This window comes from Symphalangus syndactylus, chromosome 21 (assembly GCF_028878055.3).
Source record: "Symphalangus syndactylus isolate Jambi chromosome 21, NHGRI_mSymSyn1-v2.1_pri, whole genome shotgun sequence".
Lineage (NCBI taxonomy): Eukaryota > Metazoa > Chordata > Mammalia > Primates > Hylobatidae > Symphalangus > Symphalangus syndactylus.
Window position 1 is genome coordinate 60,847,385 of NC_072443.2, and position 20,036 is coordinate 60,867,420.

The 20,036-nt window shown below is 39.2% G+C and overlaps 1 protein-coding gene across 6 annotated transcripts in view; it reads right to left on the reverse strand.

The window, feature by feature from the left end:
• GRM7 (glutamate metabotropic receptor 7) overlaps positions 1-20,036 on the reverse strand; it is an 879,282-nt gene that overhangs the window by 144,800 nt on the left and 714,446 nt on the right. For all 6 annotated transcript variants that reach the window (XM_055260434.2, XM_055260432.2, XM_063630706.1 and 3 more), the window contains exon 8: positions 18,733-19,668. In XM_055260434.2, the coding sequence (XP_055116409.1) occupies positions 18,733-19,668 (936 nt within the window). The remainder of the gene's footprint in view (positions 1-18,732; positions 19,669-20,036) is intronic.

Consider the following 20,036-nt stretch of genomic DNA (forward strand, 5'->3'; position numbering starts at 1 on the left):
TTCTCCCTAGCACCACTCTAGCCAGGCTTTCACCGATACCAGTCCATCAAATCACTCTTGAATTTTCCAGTAATGACCCCATTGCTCAACGTGATGCTCTAGTACTTCTAGGCAGCATTTGAAAAACAATGGTTCGTTCCCTCTTTCTCCTCACCCCTTCCTCAATCACTTTTTGGGTAACTGTTCCCTCCCATTTGCCCTCCTCTCTATTACGATATTCATTAGCAGCTCCTTTGCTACTTCCTCTTCTTCCCTAGTTCAAATATTGGAGTATCTGGGGCATCATTCTTACTTTTCTATCTACAATTATGCCTACATGATCTCATCTAGTCTCCAGGTTTCCTGTATCATTTGCAGTCTGATAATTCCCAGCATCTCTCCTGAATTCCAGAATTGTGTATTCAACTCCTAGCTGACATCTTCCCACTGTTCATAAGCATCTTAATGTTACCGTGTCCAAAGTTGCCTCTTTCCTGCCAAACCTGCTCTCTCCTTTAGTCTTGCCTTTTCAGAAATAACTCTACTGTTGACACAGCTGTCCGCACAACACGTGTGGAGTCATTTGGATTTGTCCCTTTTGTTTGTACCTCATATAGCATCAATCACCAGATTCAGTCTAGCTCATCTTCACATCTCCCTAATCAAACCATTTTTCAACACCCCTAACTCATTCCTCCAGTCCAGGCTACCATGGTCTTTTGCCTTGATTACCGTAACAGTGAACAGTGCCCTGGCTTATCTTCCTGCTTCCACTTTTACCCCTAGAGTCTGTTCTTCTCCAAGACAGAGTGGTCTTTTTAAAATGTTTAGTCAGATCATGCTCAAAATCATCCAATGACATCCCACACAATGCAAAATAAAACTGAAATTTCCCCTCATGGCCTATACAATGTCAAGGGATCAGGATCCTGCCCCCCTCCTGGACTCTTTCCTGCCTGTTCACTGCAGATACAGGATCCTCCTTACTGCTCCTCTTGCCAGTCTTACCCCTGCCTTGGCGCCTACCTGCCCTTGCATTTGCTCATCTCTGGCCTGGGCACTCTTCCCTACCCCCACCCCCAGTTATATTCATGACTCCTTCTCTTGCTTTGTTCTGTATTCAAGAATACCCTCACCTCCAAGATGGCATCCCTGACCACCCTCTCACTCTCCTTCCCACCATATCACAGCATTTAAGCAATTGATATATTACATACTCATATTTGATTAATTTAACCACTCTCTCACTCTCCCTCCCATCATATCACAGCATTCAAGCAACTGATATATTACATACTCGTATTTGAATTGTTTAATTTATCCCATAATGTACACATTCAACAAGGACTTGACAAAAAGAAGAAAGAGCAAAGTATCTAGCAGACCCATGTAAAGGAGTTTAACCAATTATGTTTGTTTCTACATCCTTCTCATTACTACTTCAGCTCATGTATTACCTCCTCACTGAAGCCTTTCATGACTACCAACCAATCAGAAGTAGCCCTGCTCTCTCCAGCCATTCTCTATTCCCATGCACCTGTCTTTGTCTCTTCAGAGCACATATCATTATCCAAAATGATGTGTAGCTTTATCCAATTACTATGTAGATTTCACGAAGCACTCACTTTGTCAATGTTGTTCACTTTCCCCGAGGCCTAGATAGTGCCAGGCACAAAGTTGATATTTGTAAATACATATTGAATGAATGAATCAACAACAATTGACTGAAAAGATCATTTCTTTGCAATAGAAGGCACAAGAGGACACAGGATAAGAAAATGAGGATTGTGTCAGAAATACACATGGACAAACACACACACACACACACAGAAAGTAAGACTAGGGAATAGAAGGCACTTTTACTACCCTTCCACAATGATGAGTTGACACTTTTAACCTTGTAAGAAGTTGGGTAACTCACCATCTGCTGGCTTCTCCTAGGCCATATATCTCTTCTTGCTCTCTGTGTGGGGGCCCTGAGCTTTGAGAAGAGCCTGCAGATGCTTTTGCAGAAGCCCAGATGGTGGTCAGGATGTGTCTGGAATCTCAAATCATCCCTGGCTGCAGCTCACCTCTGTTACCTGCTTTGATCTGAAATGCTTCTGATGGGTTTCCAGAATGAATACTGCTGAGGCCTGTCAGGAAGACAGGTTTGGAGGTTTTGCATTTTTGGAAATGCACGCTGCTGTCAGTAATGCCATGTTTGTATTTACATAGAGGATGGTGAAAAACAAATGAACTCATTAGGATGCCAAGTAAAAGGGCAATCACTCTAACCTGGGCACATGGTTAACCAAAAATATTATGTCTTGCTTGTTCCTATCCCCAGTACCTAGCACACTGGCAGGGCTACAGGGTGCAGTTATGCAGGCAACACACCGTACAACTCCATGGGGTGGCATTCTTATAACCTATGTGAATAGCAGCCCCTGGCATTACACAGGATGCAAAATACAATCTGCATGGACCTACATTTTGGTTATGATTCATGGCATCTGGACACAACAAGGTGCTGAATAAAATTTGCTGAATCAATGAGGAATTTTTAAAAAAAACCTAGGAGGATAATTTGCTATCTGGGAACTATCTCAGATGGCCACTGGACAGGTGAATGAGACTTGGAATAGTCACATCATTTCAGAAGAAAGGAAGAAAGAATTGGGGTCAGTAGCCTTAGGATATCGCCTGTATGATTTGCTTACTTCCTGGAAGTTGTAGAACCTCGTCTACATAATTGATTTGATAAAATGAGTTCCCCAAAGCTAGGAAAGTATGATGCTTATTTTGTGAGTATATCACTTTCAGTGGTTTTTTTCCCCTTCTGTGGATTGTGTCAAGGGTGTAATTTTGGAAGCTCTATCAAATGTGCAGGTGCTTGGGAAACTTCTATCTGGCCTCCCTGACCCTACTGTTGCTTCTCCACAGTTTTCTTCTTACCAACAGTCCAAGTGGTCATTCTAAAACATAAATCAGTTTCTAAAGCTTCCCATTTTTTCCCGTCTTGCTCAGAATAAATTCCAAAGCCCTACATAAATAGCCACTGGCTACCCCCACCCCATTCCATTTTCTACCTCCATCCTCTACACTCCAGCTTGTTTCTCAAGCCACTCACACTCTCCTCTGAGCACCTTTTCTGTTGCTTTTCCTTTTGCTATTTCATTTCATGCAGTTTTATGCTTGAAGAGCTCCTCCAAGAAGCCCTCCTGACCATTCACATCTAATACAGGAGTCCCAGTAAGATCTATCTCCCATCTTCCTCTACTTTTCCTATGTCTTCTTATCATTTTCTAATTGTTTGTTTGCACATTGTCTCACTTTTCGATAGAATGTGATTTCCATGAGGGCAACAAATTTGTCTTGTTCCCCTTTCCATCCCTGGCACCTAAATACGTACCTGGCACATGGTGGCTTTTTGTAGACATTAGTGGGATGCATCAATAAATGTTTGAAACTGGAAAGTGCCAAAACCCAGCAAACTGGATATAACCACAAAATCACTGGAAAATAAGGCTATGAATATGGGGCCATTCTTTCACCATCTGCTACCTGATAAAACTGTACTTTAACGATACCAAAAGGAGAAATTTGGTGAGGCAATTGCCAGAAGCAATGATCTCATCAAAATAGTATTTTAAATGCAAAAGTATTATTGTTGACTCAGAGCTGTATAGAAGGATGCATTTGAAAAGATACTCTATCTAGCAAGAGCATTTCCACGCATGGAATATTGTTATATTATTGTGTAATTATGTGTGGGAGCCCCATTATCTTATCCATGGAAGAGGTTACCAGTCCACTCAGGTCTTCTCAGGTTTAAACTGTTCCTAGGCTGAGTGCAAGGGTAGGGTTGGTGCTAGAATTCAGTTTCCCCATGTTTTCCAACACAAACTAGCTTCTCTCCAGCAGTGGACAAATGGCATATACACAAGTCTGTTAAGGGTATGAAGGAAAGTGAAAGTTTCCCTGTTCCATATGTATATTTCCTGAAGAAACTGTGGAAAAAGTATGAAGCTAGAGGAAGATGATGTTAATACTGCAAATAAAAATATGTAATCTTTACTGGCCACTTGTTAGGTACCAGACACTGTTTTGAATACTTTACATGAAATTAATGTATTTGGGAGGATCAGCTTGATCCTTTTGAAATCTGTCAGATCATGTTGTGGCTCCATCCAAAATCCTTAAAGGCTTTGCATGTCGTCCAGTCTGATCCTGCATGTGCTGGTGCCCTGCCACCTGTCCTCCAGGCTCATCTCCTACCATGCCCATCCTAGCTCACACTACTCTTCTAGTCATTTCTCAAATAGCCTTGACATGCTTCTGCCTCAGCACTTGCTGGTCTCTCTACCTGGAATGCTATTCTCTTAGATCTCCTCATGGTTTGCTTCTTTATGTCTTTGTTCAAAGGTTGTCTTCTCAGTGATCCCTGCTCTGAGCCCCTATTCCTAGCTGCAGACTGTGTGCCCCATCCTGGTATTTCTTATCTACTTTTTTTTTATATTTGCCACAGTCTGATATTCTCTTTATATTTCATTTATTCATTTAAAGCCTGTCTCCATCCACTAGAATGCAGACTCGGGAATTTATCTCTTTTGCTTGCTCATGCCTCCTCTGCATACACAACAGTGGCTAGGATAAAGCTACACACACATATGTATATGCATATTTTAATATAGATACATACAGAATGAATTAACTCATTAAATCCTCATGAAAACCTTATGAGACAAATACTATTGTTAATCTCATTTTATAAACAAGGAAACTGAAACCCAGAAAGATCAAGTAATTTGTCCAGGGTAAAAGAATTGATCATATTTATTGTCCGTATCCCAGAGCATTATGTGAGTCAGGTCCTGATAAGCAACTTTCTTTTTCCCTTTCTGGCTCTGGGACCTTACAAAAGTCACTTAACTTTTGTAAGCCTCTATTTTCTACTTGTAAATGGGGATGATATCAGTCCCTATTTAGAGTTTGGTGTGGCGTTTCAGAGAAGTAATCTATATGAAGTGTTCGGACTGGTGATTGATGCACAGAGAATGTTCAACAATTGGCGTTCTGGACTCTGATATGCACCATCATTTTTAACAATTCTAAGTAGTATATTATGTAGAAGTTCTATAATGCACTGTCACCTCCCTTTTGTTAGCTACTTAGATTCGAGTGAACATTCTGGTACCTCTATCTTTGAGGAAGTTTCTAATTTCTCCCCTTTCCAAAAATCCTAGAAATGGAACTACTGGGTCAAAAGTTATTCATATTCTAAAAGCTTTTGATATACAGCATAAAACTATCCTCCTTAAAAGATTTGATCAGTTTAGACATTCATTTGTAATAGATAAGAATATTCATTTTCCCACATCCTTACCATCACTGTGTATTACTGTATTTTTTCATCTTTACTGTTCTGAAGACTGAAAATTATATATGAGATTGGACATTTTAATATATTTGTTCATAATCAATTTCAATAAATAACTTCAAAATCAATTCCTTCACTTTAGAAAGTCTTTTTTATGTTTAACAGTGCCTGGTCATCCTTGACTATTAGCTTTGTCTGTGCAATCTTCATGACATACTCCCTCAGCAAGATTGATCTCGCTCAAGGCTGTTCTTGCTATAAACCTACTTTCTTATTTTCATAGACATTAGTGTACATGGCTCTCTCTAAACAGTTTATTGAGGGTAGAAACTGTATCATACTCCACGACAGATTCATTCATTCCTTCTTTCATTCTTCCATCCAATCCACAGGGATTTATTGAGCACTTACTAGGTACCAGTCACTGCTTAGAGCTCTAGGGATACAAAGTAGAACTAGAGACAGACCAGGGCCTTGCATTTAAGGTACTTTCATTTTAATGAGGAGATACAGGTACACGTGAACAAACCAATAAGTGACATAAGTTACTGATGAATAGGAACAAACAGAACATGACTGGGGTGGAGCTCCCTTTAGCTGGGGTAGAGGAGAGTTATGGAAGCCATGATATATGTCTGTAGGCTGAGCTTCGAGTGGTGAGAAGAACACAGCATGAGAAGGTCTGCGTGACAGCCTCCTATAAAGAAGGCACATCCTGAACAAAGGTCCTGGGAAGGAAATGGCCCTGGGGTTTTCAGGAGCAGAAATACTACCGGCAAGACTGAAGAGAAGTCAGCAAGGATGAGAAGAAATTGGAAATGAAGGTCAGAAAGCTAAGAAGGCAATAGATTATCTAAGGCAGGTCCGGCAAGCTTTTCTGGTAAAGTTCTGGTTTATAAATATTTTTAGCTTTGCAGGTCATATAATCTCTGTCACAGCTATTCAACTCTGTCTTTGTAGCAATAAAAGCAACCATAGGCAGTACGTAGATGAATGGATGAGGCTGTGTTCCAATAAACCTTATTTATAAAAACAAGTTACTCATTGGACAGGCCCATGGGCTGTATTTTGTGATCTTGAGCTAAACCTCCTGGGCTCTAAGAAAGAGTCTGAATACCGTCCTAATTGTAATGGTGGCACAGAGGCAATGATAATAATAGTAACAATGAGAAGCTGCTGGAAGGTTTTTGAAAAAGCAAGTGATGTGATCCTCACTGGTTGGGGTCACAGGTCATGTTACAGGTGCTTAAAAATTGATTGTTAAATAACAGGGGGAAGTTCTGAACAAAAAGGAAATTATTTTAAAACTTGATCTCATAGAATATCTAGCTCAGGGGTGGTAGATACTGAACGAATAAAGATAGTATCACTATAGGGAACAAAAACCTTTCTTAGTTGCTGTTTTAGTACATCTACTAGTCAGGTATTTTTTTAGACCTCTATGAAGGGAGGCCTTGGATCAAAAAAATCTCCGTTGGTTATAAGTCAAGCAATCAATTGGAACATAAAGCTGAATGGGAGCACACAGGCACATAAGAGAGACAATTTTCAATTTTAGGCATCAGATAACCTGTTATAGACACCGGTGCTTCTGCATCAGCTAGACTGATTGTCAGTGTCACCATTAAGAAATCATTTCCTTACATTTTCTTTTCCTAACAACTGCAGTGGGAAGCTGGATTTCTGTGAGAAAATCAAATGATGATTCCTTTCATTTCCCAAACTCCTTTATTATGATCTAAAATTCAATAAGCTTGCTTACCAATCATCCACACAGCTCTCAACCCTGGAATAATATGGGATGTCTCCTCTTACATGGCCATTTCTAGAGATTTCAGTCTAAGGACTGTGCCATTAACTTGCCTCTACTGTTTATTCACTGTTGCCATATTGTCAACGAGGAAGCATCTTAAGATTCTGACCCATTCCTAGTACACTGTAACTGGGTCATGTCCAAATTTAGAAACTAATACAAAGGTTTCAAGGCCTTATAAAACACTTATCCCTATGCAGTCCACTCAGTAAAGACTTGGGAAAAAAAGATCAGCATTTAAGTTGAACCTCGGTTTATGGCAGTAGAAACATCTATGTGGTTCTTTACTCCTCAGTTAATTTCCTTAAAAAAATAATGCACATGAGGTTTGTATACCATACCTCAAGATCTGCAACATGAAAATAAAAGATAATGATAATGATCTGATTGCTGGGTTAAAACCAAGGGCTCCATTCATCTGGCATTTGGTGTAACACCAGGCAGCAGCCTTCACCTCATCAACAATGTAATTTGGCCACGATGCCTCAACCTAGTCACTTTGACAGGGAACTGGGAAGGTTACCAGAGAAACACAATGGAATTGATAGAATTGGAAGGCAGATTTCACCAGCCTAAATATCTGGCCTTGATGCTAAAACCCAATCATTACAATCTGATCTAGGGCTTTGGGTCTGTTAGCCAGAATCTCCCAGGTGTGAGCAACTGACTCCTTATATATAAATCAAGCCTTCTTTGGAAACAATCCAACTCCTTTGCAAGTGATAAATCACTAACGTGAGATCCCATCTAAGTTGAAAGTGAGGATGAAGAGCCTGCAGTATGAGAAGGAAAATGGGATGTTTTGTTTCAGTCATTCATTTGTCCACCAATAGTTTTCTACGGATGACTTACTGTGAGTTTCCTCCTTCAGGTATGTAGAGACATCGAGATCTTCAAAGAAGTGCTAGTTTAGTGTCATGAACTTGTCTTTTACATTCCTTGCCACAGTATACCTTGCTCTATGATCTCTCTATTGACTATTTGTGACCCGTTGTCTTCCCCAACACCATCACGTACATGAGACTTACATGGGAAAATGTGGCTTTTGTTGAGTTGGGATATTCCACAGGGGTCCTCCTTGCAACCTGCAACTGGGTACCTATTTATTTGAGGTTGCTCACTTCTCAATGCTTTATGACCTGAAAACTTTATGGCCAAACCCAGTCAGACCAACAGACCCAAATGTGGTCCTGAGCTGGGTGGGTAGAGAGCAACCAAATGTATTATAAAAGGTAACAGGCTGAGCCATCTGAAGATGTATAACTCCACAGCAGGTGGCATGTGCCCTGAACTCTTACGCCCCAAGTGCCAGTCATTTGAGGATAGCTTTATTCATTAGCAACTGCTTGCAGTTCAACAGCCAGAGGTCCATTATACTCAGAAGAAACTAGTGTTGTGGTAATGTACTGAGAATATACCAAAACAAGGAAGGCTGTATATGGGCGGTATTTCTAGTATACGGATACTCTTCAACAACAATTCTTATGATTACCCATAATATACATCCATTATTATGGTGTTGCAGTCTCATTCCAATGTCTCATGCTTTACTTGGGGAGGGAGGGTTCAGACTGAAGCTAGTGTTCAAGTTTCCACCCCACCAAACATCCTATGAAGCAGAGATGGGAGGAGAATCACATGCTGAGTTCTCATCTAACGTTCTTTGGTATGAGGGGTTCACTGACCCCTTTCTGAAGAGGGAAGTAAAGATACTATAGGCAACTGCCAGCTCTGATCCAATTTTTGCTCTAAGGGATTCTTCTCATTCTCCTGCATCCTTCAGGTTGTGTGCTAACCTGGGTCTAAAAATATGAGCATTAGGAAAGTCCATTTAAATCATGACTGGTAGCCAGTGCCTGTATTCCCAGGGTAAAATTTCACATCTTTTTTTTTTTTTTTTTTCTCAGTGTATTATTTGGCTTCTGACTTTTTTTTTTTTTTTTTACTTTTTTTTTTTTTTATTATTATACTTTAGGTTTTAGGGTACATGTGCACAATATGCAGGTTTGTTACATATGTATCCATGTGCCATGTTGATTTCCTGCACCCATTAACTCGTCATTTAGCATTAGGTATATCTCCTAATGCTGTCCCTCCCCCCTCCCCCCACCCCACAACAGTCCCCGGAGTGTGATGTTCCCCTTCCTGTGTCCATGAGTTCTCATTGTTCAATTCCCACCTATGAGTGAGAACATGCGGTGTTTGGTTTTTTGTCCTTGCGATAGTTTACTGAGAATGATGTTTTCCAGTTTCATCCATGTCCCTACAAAGGACACGAACTCATCATTTTTTATGGCTGCATAGTATTCCATGGTGTATATGTGCCACATTTTCTTAATCCAGTCTATTGTTGTTGGACATTTGGGTTGGTTCCAACTCTTTGCTATTGTGAATAGTGCCGCAATAAACATACGTGTGCATGTGTCTTTATAGCAGCATGATTTATAGTCCTTTGGGTATATACCCAGTAATGGGATGGCTGGGTCAAATGGTATTTCTAGTTCTAGATCCCAATGATGCCGCATACCTACAACTATCTGATCTTTGACAAACCTGACAAAAACAAGAAATGGGGAAAGGATTCCCTATTTAATAAATGGTACTGGGAAAACTGGCTAGCCATATGTAGAAAGCTGAAACTGGATCCCTTCCTTACACCTTATACAAAAATTAATTCAAGATGGATTAAAGACTTAAATGTTAGACCTAAAACCATTAAAATCCTACAAGAAAACCTAGGCAATACCATTCAGGACATAGGCATGGGCAAGGACTTCATGTCTAAAACACCAAAAGCAATGGCAACAAAAGCCAAAATTGACAAATGGGATCTAATTAAACTAAAGAGCTTCTGCACAGCAAAAGAAACTACCATCAGAGTGAACAGGCAACCTACAGAATGGGAGAAAATTTTTGCAACCTACTCATCTGACAAAGGGCTAATATCCAGAATCTACAATGAACTCAAACAAATTTACAAGAAAAAAACAAACAACCCCATCAAAAAGTGGGCAAAGGACATGAACAGACACTTCTCAAAAGAAGACATTTATGCAGCCAAAAAACACATGAAGAAATGCTCCTCATCACTGGCCATCAGAGAAATGCAAATCAAAACCACAGTGAGATACCATCTCACACCAGTTAGAATGGCCATCATTAAAAAATCAGGAAACAACAGGTGCTGGAGAGGATGTGGAGAAATAGGAACACTTTTACACTGTTGGTGGGACTGTAAACTAGTTCAACCATTGTGGAAGTCAGTGTGGCGAAAATTTCACATCTTAACTGTCATGCAATCCATTACTTATAAGCAATGAGTAATTTTTTAAAGCGTAAGCCCAAGCGTGTCACACTACTATTCTATAAACCACTGAAACACTTCTCCCCTTGTTTAAAAAACAACGTCCATGCTCCTTAATAGGGCACACAGGGCCTTCTGGGGCTTTGCCTGTATCCGTCTCTCCAGTGTCAGCTCTTACAGTCCCACTAATTTATACTACAGCCTCTCCTGACAGTTCCCCCAGATATGTGACTATTTTACCTTCTGGGGACCCTCCTGCCAATGCCCAGGTAGACATATTTTGCTAAGAGGAACCTAGGGTAGAAGAATAAAGTTATCCTTTACTGAGCATTTACCATGTGGTAGAGTGTTTAAAGAGCTTTACATACTCTAATTTGCACAATTCTAATATCATTACAAATATATTTCTAGGTTCAGTACTGTGCAAATAGGCCAGTTGGCATAAGGCCGCTTAATGATTACATTTCAAGAAAAAAAGAGGAAGAGGGGGAAAGAGAAGGGTTTCTGTAAAACGCAATTTGTAATGGGTCTATAGAGATATAATTAATATATAATAAACTATTCATGTTGAAGTATGCAAATTGATCAATTTTGACTTATACCTATATCTGTGAATCTACCTCCACAATCAGGAGAGTGAACACATATTACCCCTCAAATTTTCTCATGCCCCTTTGTAATTCTTCAGCCCTTCCCTGCTTATTCACAGCCAACAACTTACTTTTCTGTCACTATAGGTTAATTTGGATATTTAAAAATTGATATAAATTGAATCATACAGTATATATTCTTTTATGTCTGGGGCCTTTTAATCAGCATTATTTTGAGATTTATCCATGCTGCTCAATGCATCAATGGTCCATTGCGGTTTTTTTGAGACACAGTCTGGCTCTGTTACCCAGGCTGGAGTGCAGTGGTGCAATCTTGGCTCACTGCAACCTCTGCCTCCTGGGTTCAAGCACTTCTCGTGCCTCCACCTCCCAAGTAGCTGGGTTTACATATGCACACCACCATGCCTGGCTAATTTTTGTATTTTAGGTAGAGACAGGATTTCACCATGTTGGCCAGGCTGGTCTCGAACTCCTGACCTCAAGTGATCCACCCACCTCAGCCTCCCGAAGTGTTGGAATTACAGGCGTGAGCCACTGCGCCCAGCCTGGTCCATTGCTTTTTACTGCAGAGTAGCATTCCATTTTGCAGATAAACCCACCCCAGTTTGTTTATCCATTTACGTTTTCAGGAACACTTGGGTTGTTTTCAGAGTGGGGCTATTAGAAATAAAGCCACACACACAAAAAAAACCCTCATGTACAAGTCTTTACATGAATTCACTATTTCCTTTCTCTTAGGTAAAATATATAAGAGGAGTGGCTGGAGCAGTATGCTAGGTATATGTTTAATTTTTAAAATACCTGCCAAGATGTTTTCCAAAGTGGTTGTACCATGTTTTATATTCCCACTGGCAGTATATGAGTGTTCTAGTTGTTCTTTATCCTCATTAGCATCTTGCATCATCAGTCTTTTAAGTTTGTATGCTGAGCAATTTAAATATTTTCTCTTAAACCTAGAGGTAGGAATAATTAGACCCATGGTAAAGAGGAAAGAAGTGAAGACCAAATAAATAAGTACATCCAGAATATACAATGATTAGGCTCAAAGCAGTAATAGGATGGTGGAGTAGAAGAAAATGCCCAAATAAACCAGCTTCTAGGACCGGAAGAAAAGAGGGTAAATGAAGTTGGAAAGAATTCACAATTGGGCCAGTATTGTGACCTAGAGTCTATGGAGCTGAGAATTTGGCAGTCCCCTGACTGCCCATCGGCACACCACGCTCTGTTATGGTTTCCTGTGCTTTGAGAAAGATTCTTTCTGAAAATGAGAGATGGTCTCTGATGCTTTGAGAAAAGCTAGGGAACAGAGATGTGTCAGTTTATCCTAGTTTGAGGCCTGGGTCCCTATGGCTGTGTCTCTTAGTGGCTGAGGTCTCAAAGTGCAAGACACCTATGGGGAAAAGTGAGCTCCAGGGAGCTCTCCATGGGAGGTGGCAGGAAGATTCAAAGTCTGTTGCTGAGTCTTCCTTTTTAGCAGGAATTTCTCTTTCTCAGTATCACTCTGTTCAAACTTTCAGTGATTAAAGCCTTTCTTTTAATGTAGTAAGCTATTCCCTTATTAGTTTTAGCTCAGTTCAGTTTTATACAGGCCCTTGATATTTACCTGCTAAAGTAGCTATTCTAGCTAAAGCAAGGGTCTAAGACGGTTGAGACTCCAATTATCCTAGGTGACTGCATATGAAATTAGCTGATTCATTATGGCAGGAAGAAAAAGGACTGCACCATCCCAAGCCACTGGCTAACACCAGCCTTGCAAACAGCTGGTTTCTGACAGCTGTTTAGAGAGAAACTCAGTTATCACCAAGGTCACAGCAGGCAACAGAAAGGAAATAGTTTCATAGGCTTCTGATAGGAACATGAACAGACAAAACCAAACAGCAGAAGCAAGACCTCAACAACCAGTATGAGCTCCTGTCACAGCATGAGTGCACAAATGGCATCAGCAAAAACTGCGCACTGGGACACCTCTCTCTCCTCTGTTCCAAAGCAAGGTGAACGTTCTTACTAAGCATGCTAGAAGAGAAAATATGGAGCTTTGTTTTAAAATAAGTTTGGGTATGTGTGTAAATGTGTGTATGTTTATATGGCTGGAAGTTACCACCAGAGATGATTGGACAATGATTGTCTTTAGGGTGTGGGATAATGAGAGTTCTCTTTCTTTGCTTAGTTGTTGTTGATAAAAAAGATTAAATAGTCGGCAATGTTATCTTCTAAATTAAACATTTTGAAAATTGTATTTCTATTGAAATAACAAGACAACATAACACAAAATAAAAGATAAAGCTTACTCCACTCACATATTAATGCTTAAAAAGTCCAAAATAGCTTTCAAACCTGCTCCATCTTTTCCAGTCCCTTAAGCTTTCTTCAAACCAGTGCCATTTTTGGTCAAATTATTATAATACTCAACTAGTTTTCTTACCTCTAGCTGCTTTTCACACTTAAGCACTATTTCCAAAATTCTCATTTCAAAATACCCTATGCTCACATTTCTCCCACATTTAGAAACTTCTGCTGACTCTTCATAGGTTCAAGGAGAAAATTCAAACAGAGCCCTTCACAATTTGGCTTTGCTGCTTTTTACCATATCTTTGCCTCTGCTATAGAGTCCAACCCTATAAAATGAGAGGGTGGTGGCATTGCATCAGAGGAAAGATCAGGCAGAATTCAACAGGCACATAAGTCAATATTTTCTCTTAAGGTAGAACAGGTATTTCAGCTTACAAGCTACAATATTTTAAATTAACTTGACCCACTATATGGAAAAGATGTGACTCTTGCCAAAAGTTAATTTGGAATTCACATTGTTCGAAAATTTGCAGATAAAATGAGGTTTCATTAATTTTGATTATACTCTCACATTTTACAAGAGTCAAAGTTGTGTAAGTGCAATCTGTCTCTTCTCTATGTGCTATGTGTTGAAAACACTGTCCCTCACTTTTTAAAATGTAATATAATTTCTTACTACATTGTCATGCCACTTTTTCTGCCTCTAAATTTCAGTCCATTTGTCATATTTTCTGTGAAGCTTAAGTGGAAGCTCCTTCTCCATGCGTCTGTCCTTCATTCTTTGTGCTACAACTATCATATTTCTCACACTTATGCAATGTTTGTTTGAAGACCTGCATTGACCATTAATGTATGAGTTGCTAATGGAAAAGAACACTGTTTTATCTCTGCATCACAGTCCTTAACAGAGTACCAAGGGCACAGTACATTACTGAAAGACCATGAGAAAATTTTAAACAAATCAAATAGTACAGAAGCATAAATTAATATATAGCTTCCTAAGAGAACCAGGGCTGCTCCTTGCTGTATGGCATTTGGCAATTTAACAAAAAAGATTTGTAATCAGAGATGAAACCAACAAGAATTAAAGCACACCCCAATTCCCTGACTATTCTTTAAGTAGATTAATCTTTACGAAAACTATCATTGGTTTCCACACAATGACAGCAAACAGCCGAATGGGAAGAGGTATCAAGAATCTGAAACTAAATCAGAAATAGCAATGGATTTCAAATTCATTCCAGTTCTGATGTGTTAATAGTCCTTGCTTTAAAACTATATTGAAAAAGATTTCAAGACTATACCAGAGTACAGAGGAAGTGTGTCATAATTGATTAGTGATGTCTGCCTTGGGCATGGATGGAGAAACATTTATCTACCTGCTAAATTTTCTGATCCCTGTATTATTTCTAGACAAATTTTACTTTGTGTTCAGATTCTGAGGGGCTATCTGTTACATGCAGAAGATCAAAAGTTCTTGGTCTATATTCTCAGCCCCATAAATACCACTGGGGAACACCACTGTCTGCCTATTCTATTGCTCTCTGGTCTCAAGACCAGGGACTTGGTCCTGATTTTTTAATGGTCTCTGGCCCAAGCCTTGGGAATGATGCTTCATTTAGACATTCTAATCCTTGACTTTGTCTTTGACTGTGGATTAGTGTCTTTCTGATCCTCCCCTTTGCTTGAAATGGGAGTTAATTGATTCCCAAAGATTCTGAAGTTAAGAATCAAGTAAATATTTACAGGATGTCTTCTGTAAATGGGAAGAAAGTAGTAAGGCTTTTAAAAAGTGTGGTTGGCATCGTGTCTACTGGCATTTTTCCAGCAAACTTGAAAAGTCAATAGTTCTATGCCGCATTCCAGACCTGTCAAACCAGTAGGGGATTACAAGGTTGGGGAGACATGCAATAATTTGTTAAATTCTTCAGGAGATGATCATGAACACAGTTTGAAGAACCACTGAGGTAAGAACCATGAACTGGCTCCAAGTTTGCCAAGAGTTGCCCCAATTCAGTCATTTAGTGACCGAAGGCTCCAGTGGAAATCAAATTACTTAAGTTTTGTAATATACCCTGGTTCTGTTATAATATGCACAGAAAAGTGGCCTGTGGGTGACATTTTAGAGGACACAATTCTTTCTTCAAGCCACTTTCCTTTTTAGCAATTTTCTCTGCCCTTCAATTGCCTCAATCTTTTTCTTTTTCCTCTTCTCACAGTCCTCCTATCTAAAGAAACACACTTATACACAAAAGAAGACCTTTGAGAACCTATGATCCCATTCCTTGTGTATCAAGATCATTTTCCCTTTGTAGAGTCACATTGCACAAAGCATGTCTCCCTGCCTGTGTATAAGGATATATTAACTTACCTAGAAAGCTCTTCAGGCAATAACTGGCTACAAAGCTCTAGATGAACATATCACCTATAGAATTCTTCAGATTTTGACTGGGTAGCCTGTATGTTCCCTACCTGAAGCATACTTCTTTTCCTAGATGTGCAACTCTCTGTATAGATACAACCACAAGGCAAGCTTTTGCTTTTTATAGAAAACATTCTAGTCTTCAGCAGATAGTGCCAGAACAAAATAATGGGATATTATCACATCATACTGGGCCAGCCAGCTTCTACTGTGCTATTGATGTACCAGTTTTAGTGTATTCTTGCATCATTACATCACCTAAATATAATTCCTGAAGCTGGAATCATTCTCTTATGGTTAAAGTTCACCGCTTCCATCCCTGATCACGTGGCAAGATGCTCATTCTAGAAGTCATGGGATTAACAATGATAAAACAAGACAGCAGTGGTCTCCCATATCCTCCTTAACAAAAGCAAAAATAAACTTCATGGGGGTTAATATTTTGCAAAAAAAAAATAAAGAAAAGAACACTGCTTGCTCTTTATGTTGTGCTAATACATTTGACAGAAATTTTTACAGATATTCCTAGCATACTCAATATAAATTCAATTTCTTGAAACAGTAAATTGTTATTAGTGAACTCACTGCCTAATCTTATTTTTCCTGTTATAATTCTTTGATTTAAAACACTTAAACTGTTAGATCTAAACAAAAATGAAAAAGTTGTGATTCTCTAGGTTGCTGGCTTGGCAAAAATCCCTTCTGATGTGACCTCTTCATTACATTTGATAATTTGCCAGTTTCCACACTTTAAATGCTATAGTTTCATGTACACACGCTGGTATTTTCTGATTGGTTGTTCATGCTTCTCTAGCCATATGCCTATAAGTGGATGTGCATTTTCATGTAATAATTTACTGTTCCCATTTGGCAATTCTGTGCCTTTAATTGTGTCAATCAACCATGTAAAACTTCATAACCTATTGAGAATACACAAAGAAAATTATGTGCCTTCTAAAACTCTGGTATAAAAAGCACACTGCTTGAAAGCTTAAATTTCCCCACACTCCAATTCTACCAACACATTGTTCTCTAGAACAACTAGAATTCAATTCCTGAAACCTTGTTTCAATTTCGGGTTTTTAAATGAATGCATAAATTATATCTGTGACCTTATTGAAAAGATCCATAATCATGACTAGAAATGAAAAATGAAATGGTAGAGACATATGTTGTCAAATAGGCATTACAATCAGACTCATCTATAAAACCACTATAATTATTTTTCCTTTTTATGTTCCTCAAGAATAAACTTACAGGAAAGGTTTTAATGTCTTTAACCTGTTGCATGAGGTATTGAGTTGTTTTAATAACAAAATAACTATTATCTCCATAGGCTTTTATGATACTCATCATTCCGTATAAAAAGTTCAATAGTTATCAACTTACCAGCATATATTTGGGGATTTTTTTTCCTTCTCTCTATTGTATTTTACCACTCTAACTCATATTTTACTATTCCCTTGGCCCAGGAATACACGGAAGAAATAAATTGATATTCAAGTTGGTTTCACAGACAGTAAACATACATTATGAAATTGAAACATGCTATGCTTATTGAGCGTATATTTTAGAAGAACTTTCTCTAAAATACTTTATGACTAAAACCATAATCTGGAACCATTCATTCTCTTTGGTTTTAGAATTCTGTGTGGTTTCATGAAATATTTACTTTTTTAAAAACAGTTCAAAATTATAGCCCCTCTGAATTATACAATTTAGGTAAAATACATCTTTTCAGCTGGAAAACTAGATGCCATTAATCCTTTGTATGATTATATGGAGAACAGAGGTAACAAAGAAAAACTGGAGTAACCTAATTCCTGGATACATAGACTGTTGTAAATTTTTAGACATTCTAAATCAATCCCTGTTTTTTTCCATTTAAGTCCCTAAATGTTTCAGAGATTTGTCCAAAGTAACATGGAATCAGACTAGACCCCCAATGTCCTGATATCTAATCAAGCTATCCCTGGGCCCTCTTGTGCAGAGTATGTCAGTTAGAACTCTAGATCACAGTTGTACTAACCTGCCAGAGCGGCCTACATACAGTGAAAGACAGCATATCTTATCAGTATCGATATATTAGGGTTGATATTACATGAAACTATAGCCACGTGGGTGAGTATAGGAGTCAGATGTGTAAGAATCATGTCTAGAATCAACACCATAGAATTGTCTAAATCAAAGATTCACAAGACTTATAACTACCTGGAAGATGCATGTGAACTAGCAAATATATTGGCCTCAAAGTTTCACAGCTTGATTGACACTAGCTCTGCACCAAATATTGACTCTTCCTCTTTTAGAAAGTTGCATCTCTGATCTCACTATGAATTGCTGGATGTGATTAATGTCCATCTAGTTGTAGGGAGCCTATGGTGAAATGCCAACCAAATCTTTCCTGTATTCACCCACCTGGGTATATATTGTGCATATACAACTGGGCAACTCTACTCTGTTGTAAAGCTTGAGTACTAGATGCAATGGACAGCAATAGCCTAGGTAGCCACTAAGAAGAGAGAGAGAGCATTTGCCCTGGTGATAGTAATAACCATCACACACTCCCACCTGGAGGAGAAGGTACTATGCTCCTCTTTTCCTATCCCCAAAAAATACGTGGGTAAGTGGAGAAGGTGGGGAATAAATGAATATGAAGGGTTATTTTAGATAGATAATTTTATACTAGATAATCTCTCATTACATTTAACAATTCCATAATTTAATTAATTTGAAAAGGCTACATCTGGTTGATTTCCAGTATAATGAACGTGGCTCAGTTTTAGACTCTTGTAGCATTGAAGCCTACTAGACCTTGAATTAGTTCTCTACTCTTGGGAATACCATTCTGCATATACAAAACTTCTTACTTTATACAATTAATTTGGTTTCAGTACTTACAAAAATCAACACATTTTTAAAAAACATATTATGATGTGCATTTTCACTTACCTTTTCCGCTGATTGAGCGGTGCCAAAAAAAATTGGAATGAAGGCAAGCCATACTATACATGTTGTGTACATAGTGAATCCAATGGGCTTGGCTTCATTAAAATTCTCTGGTACACCCCGAGTCTTGATGGCATACACAGTACATGTGACCATGAGAAGAATGCTATATCCCAAGGAGCAAATGATTTGGAGATCTGTAATGTCACACTTGAGAACTCCTCTGGCTTGCTCAGGGTTCATTGTCTTATGTTCATCATAGTCTATGATGATGTTGGGTGGATCAACACCAAACCAAATGAAAACCCCTAGAAGCTGAACTGATATTAAACTGGAAGTGATCGCCAGTTGTGATGTTGGGCTTATGAGTCTGGGAGCTGTTACTGATTTCTTGCCCTGCTCAAATATGCGATAAATCCGATTTGTTTTCGTCAAGAGGGCTGCATAACTGATGCACATACCCAAGCCCAAGAAAACACGCCGGAAAGAACACACTGCCACATCTGGTTTGGCAATCATCAGGAAAGTGATGATGTAGCAAAGAAAGATGCCCGTCAAAAGAACATAGCTGAGTTCCCGCCCAGATGCCCTGACAATAGGCGTGTCATTGTAGCGGATGAAAGTGGCCATGACAAAGATGGTGGCAATGATCCCCAACATTGCCAGGAAGACAGGAATCACAGCCCAGGGGGAGTGCCACTCCAGTTTGATGATGGGAATATCCTGGCATCCGGTTCGATTTTCATTGGGCCTCTGGTCATAGGGGCAATGCTGGCATGTCATCTCATCAAACTGGTACTGGTAACCATCGCAAGGCTCACAGGTCCAACAGCAAGGAGTTCCTTTCTGTGTCTTCTTTCTCTGTCCTGGCTTACATGGTAGTGTGCACACTGAGGGGGGTATCTCTCGGATTCCTTTACCCCACTGCATGTCTTCTATCTGTAACATAAGAAATAAGAAGGTGAATCAGGCAGATTCTTCAAGAGAATAGAAAAAGAACACCAGCAACAAACAGTACTCATGGCAAGTGACATATGAGGCATGAGGTTGAATAGCTTACCCTCAGCTTGCAAGAGTTACAAGTATGATTTGAGCCCATACCATAGGATTCCAGCATTCTCACTCTTCACCATTAGAGTGTTCTCAACATGCCAGATCTCAAGAATTCTCTGAGGCAATACAAATTCCCTCTTCCCATTCCTGACATTCCAAATATGAATATCCTGAAAAAGAACCTTAGGGGCTGTATTTATAACAAGTGCCCAAAGGATTCTTGTGAGCAGATAACTTGAGAAAAACTGGCATGC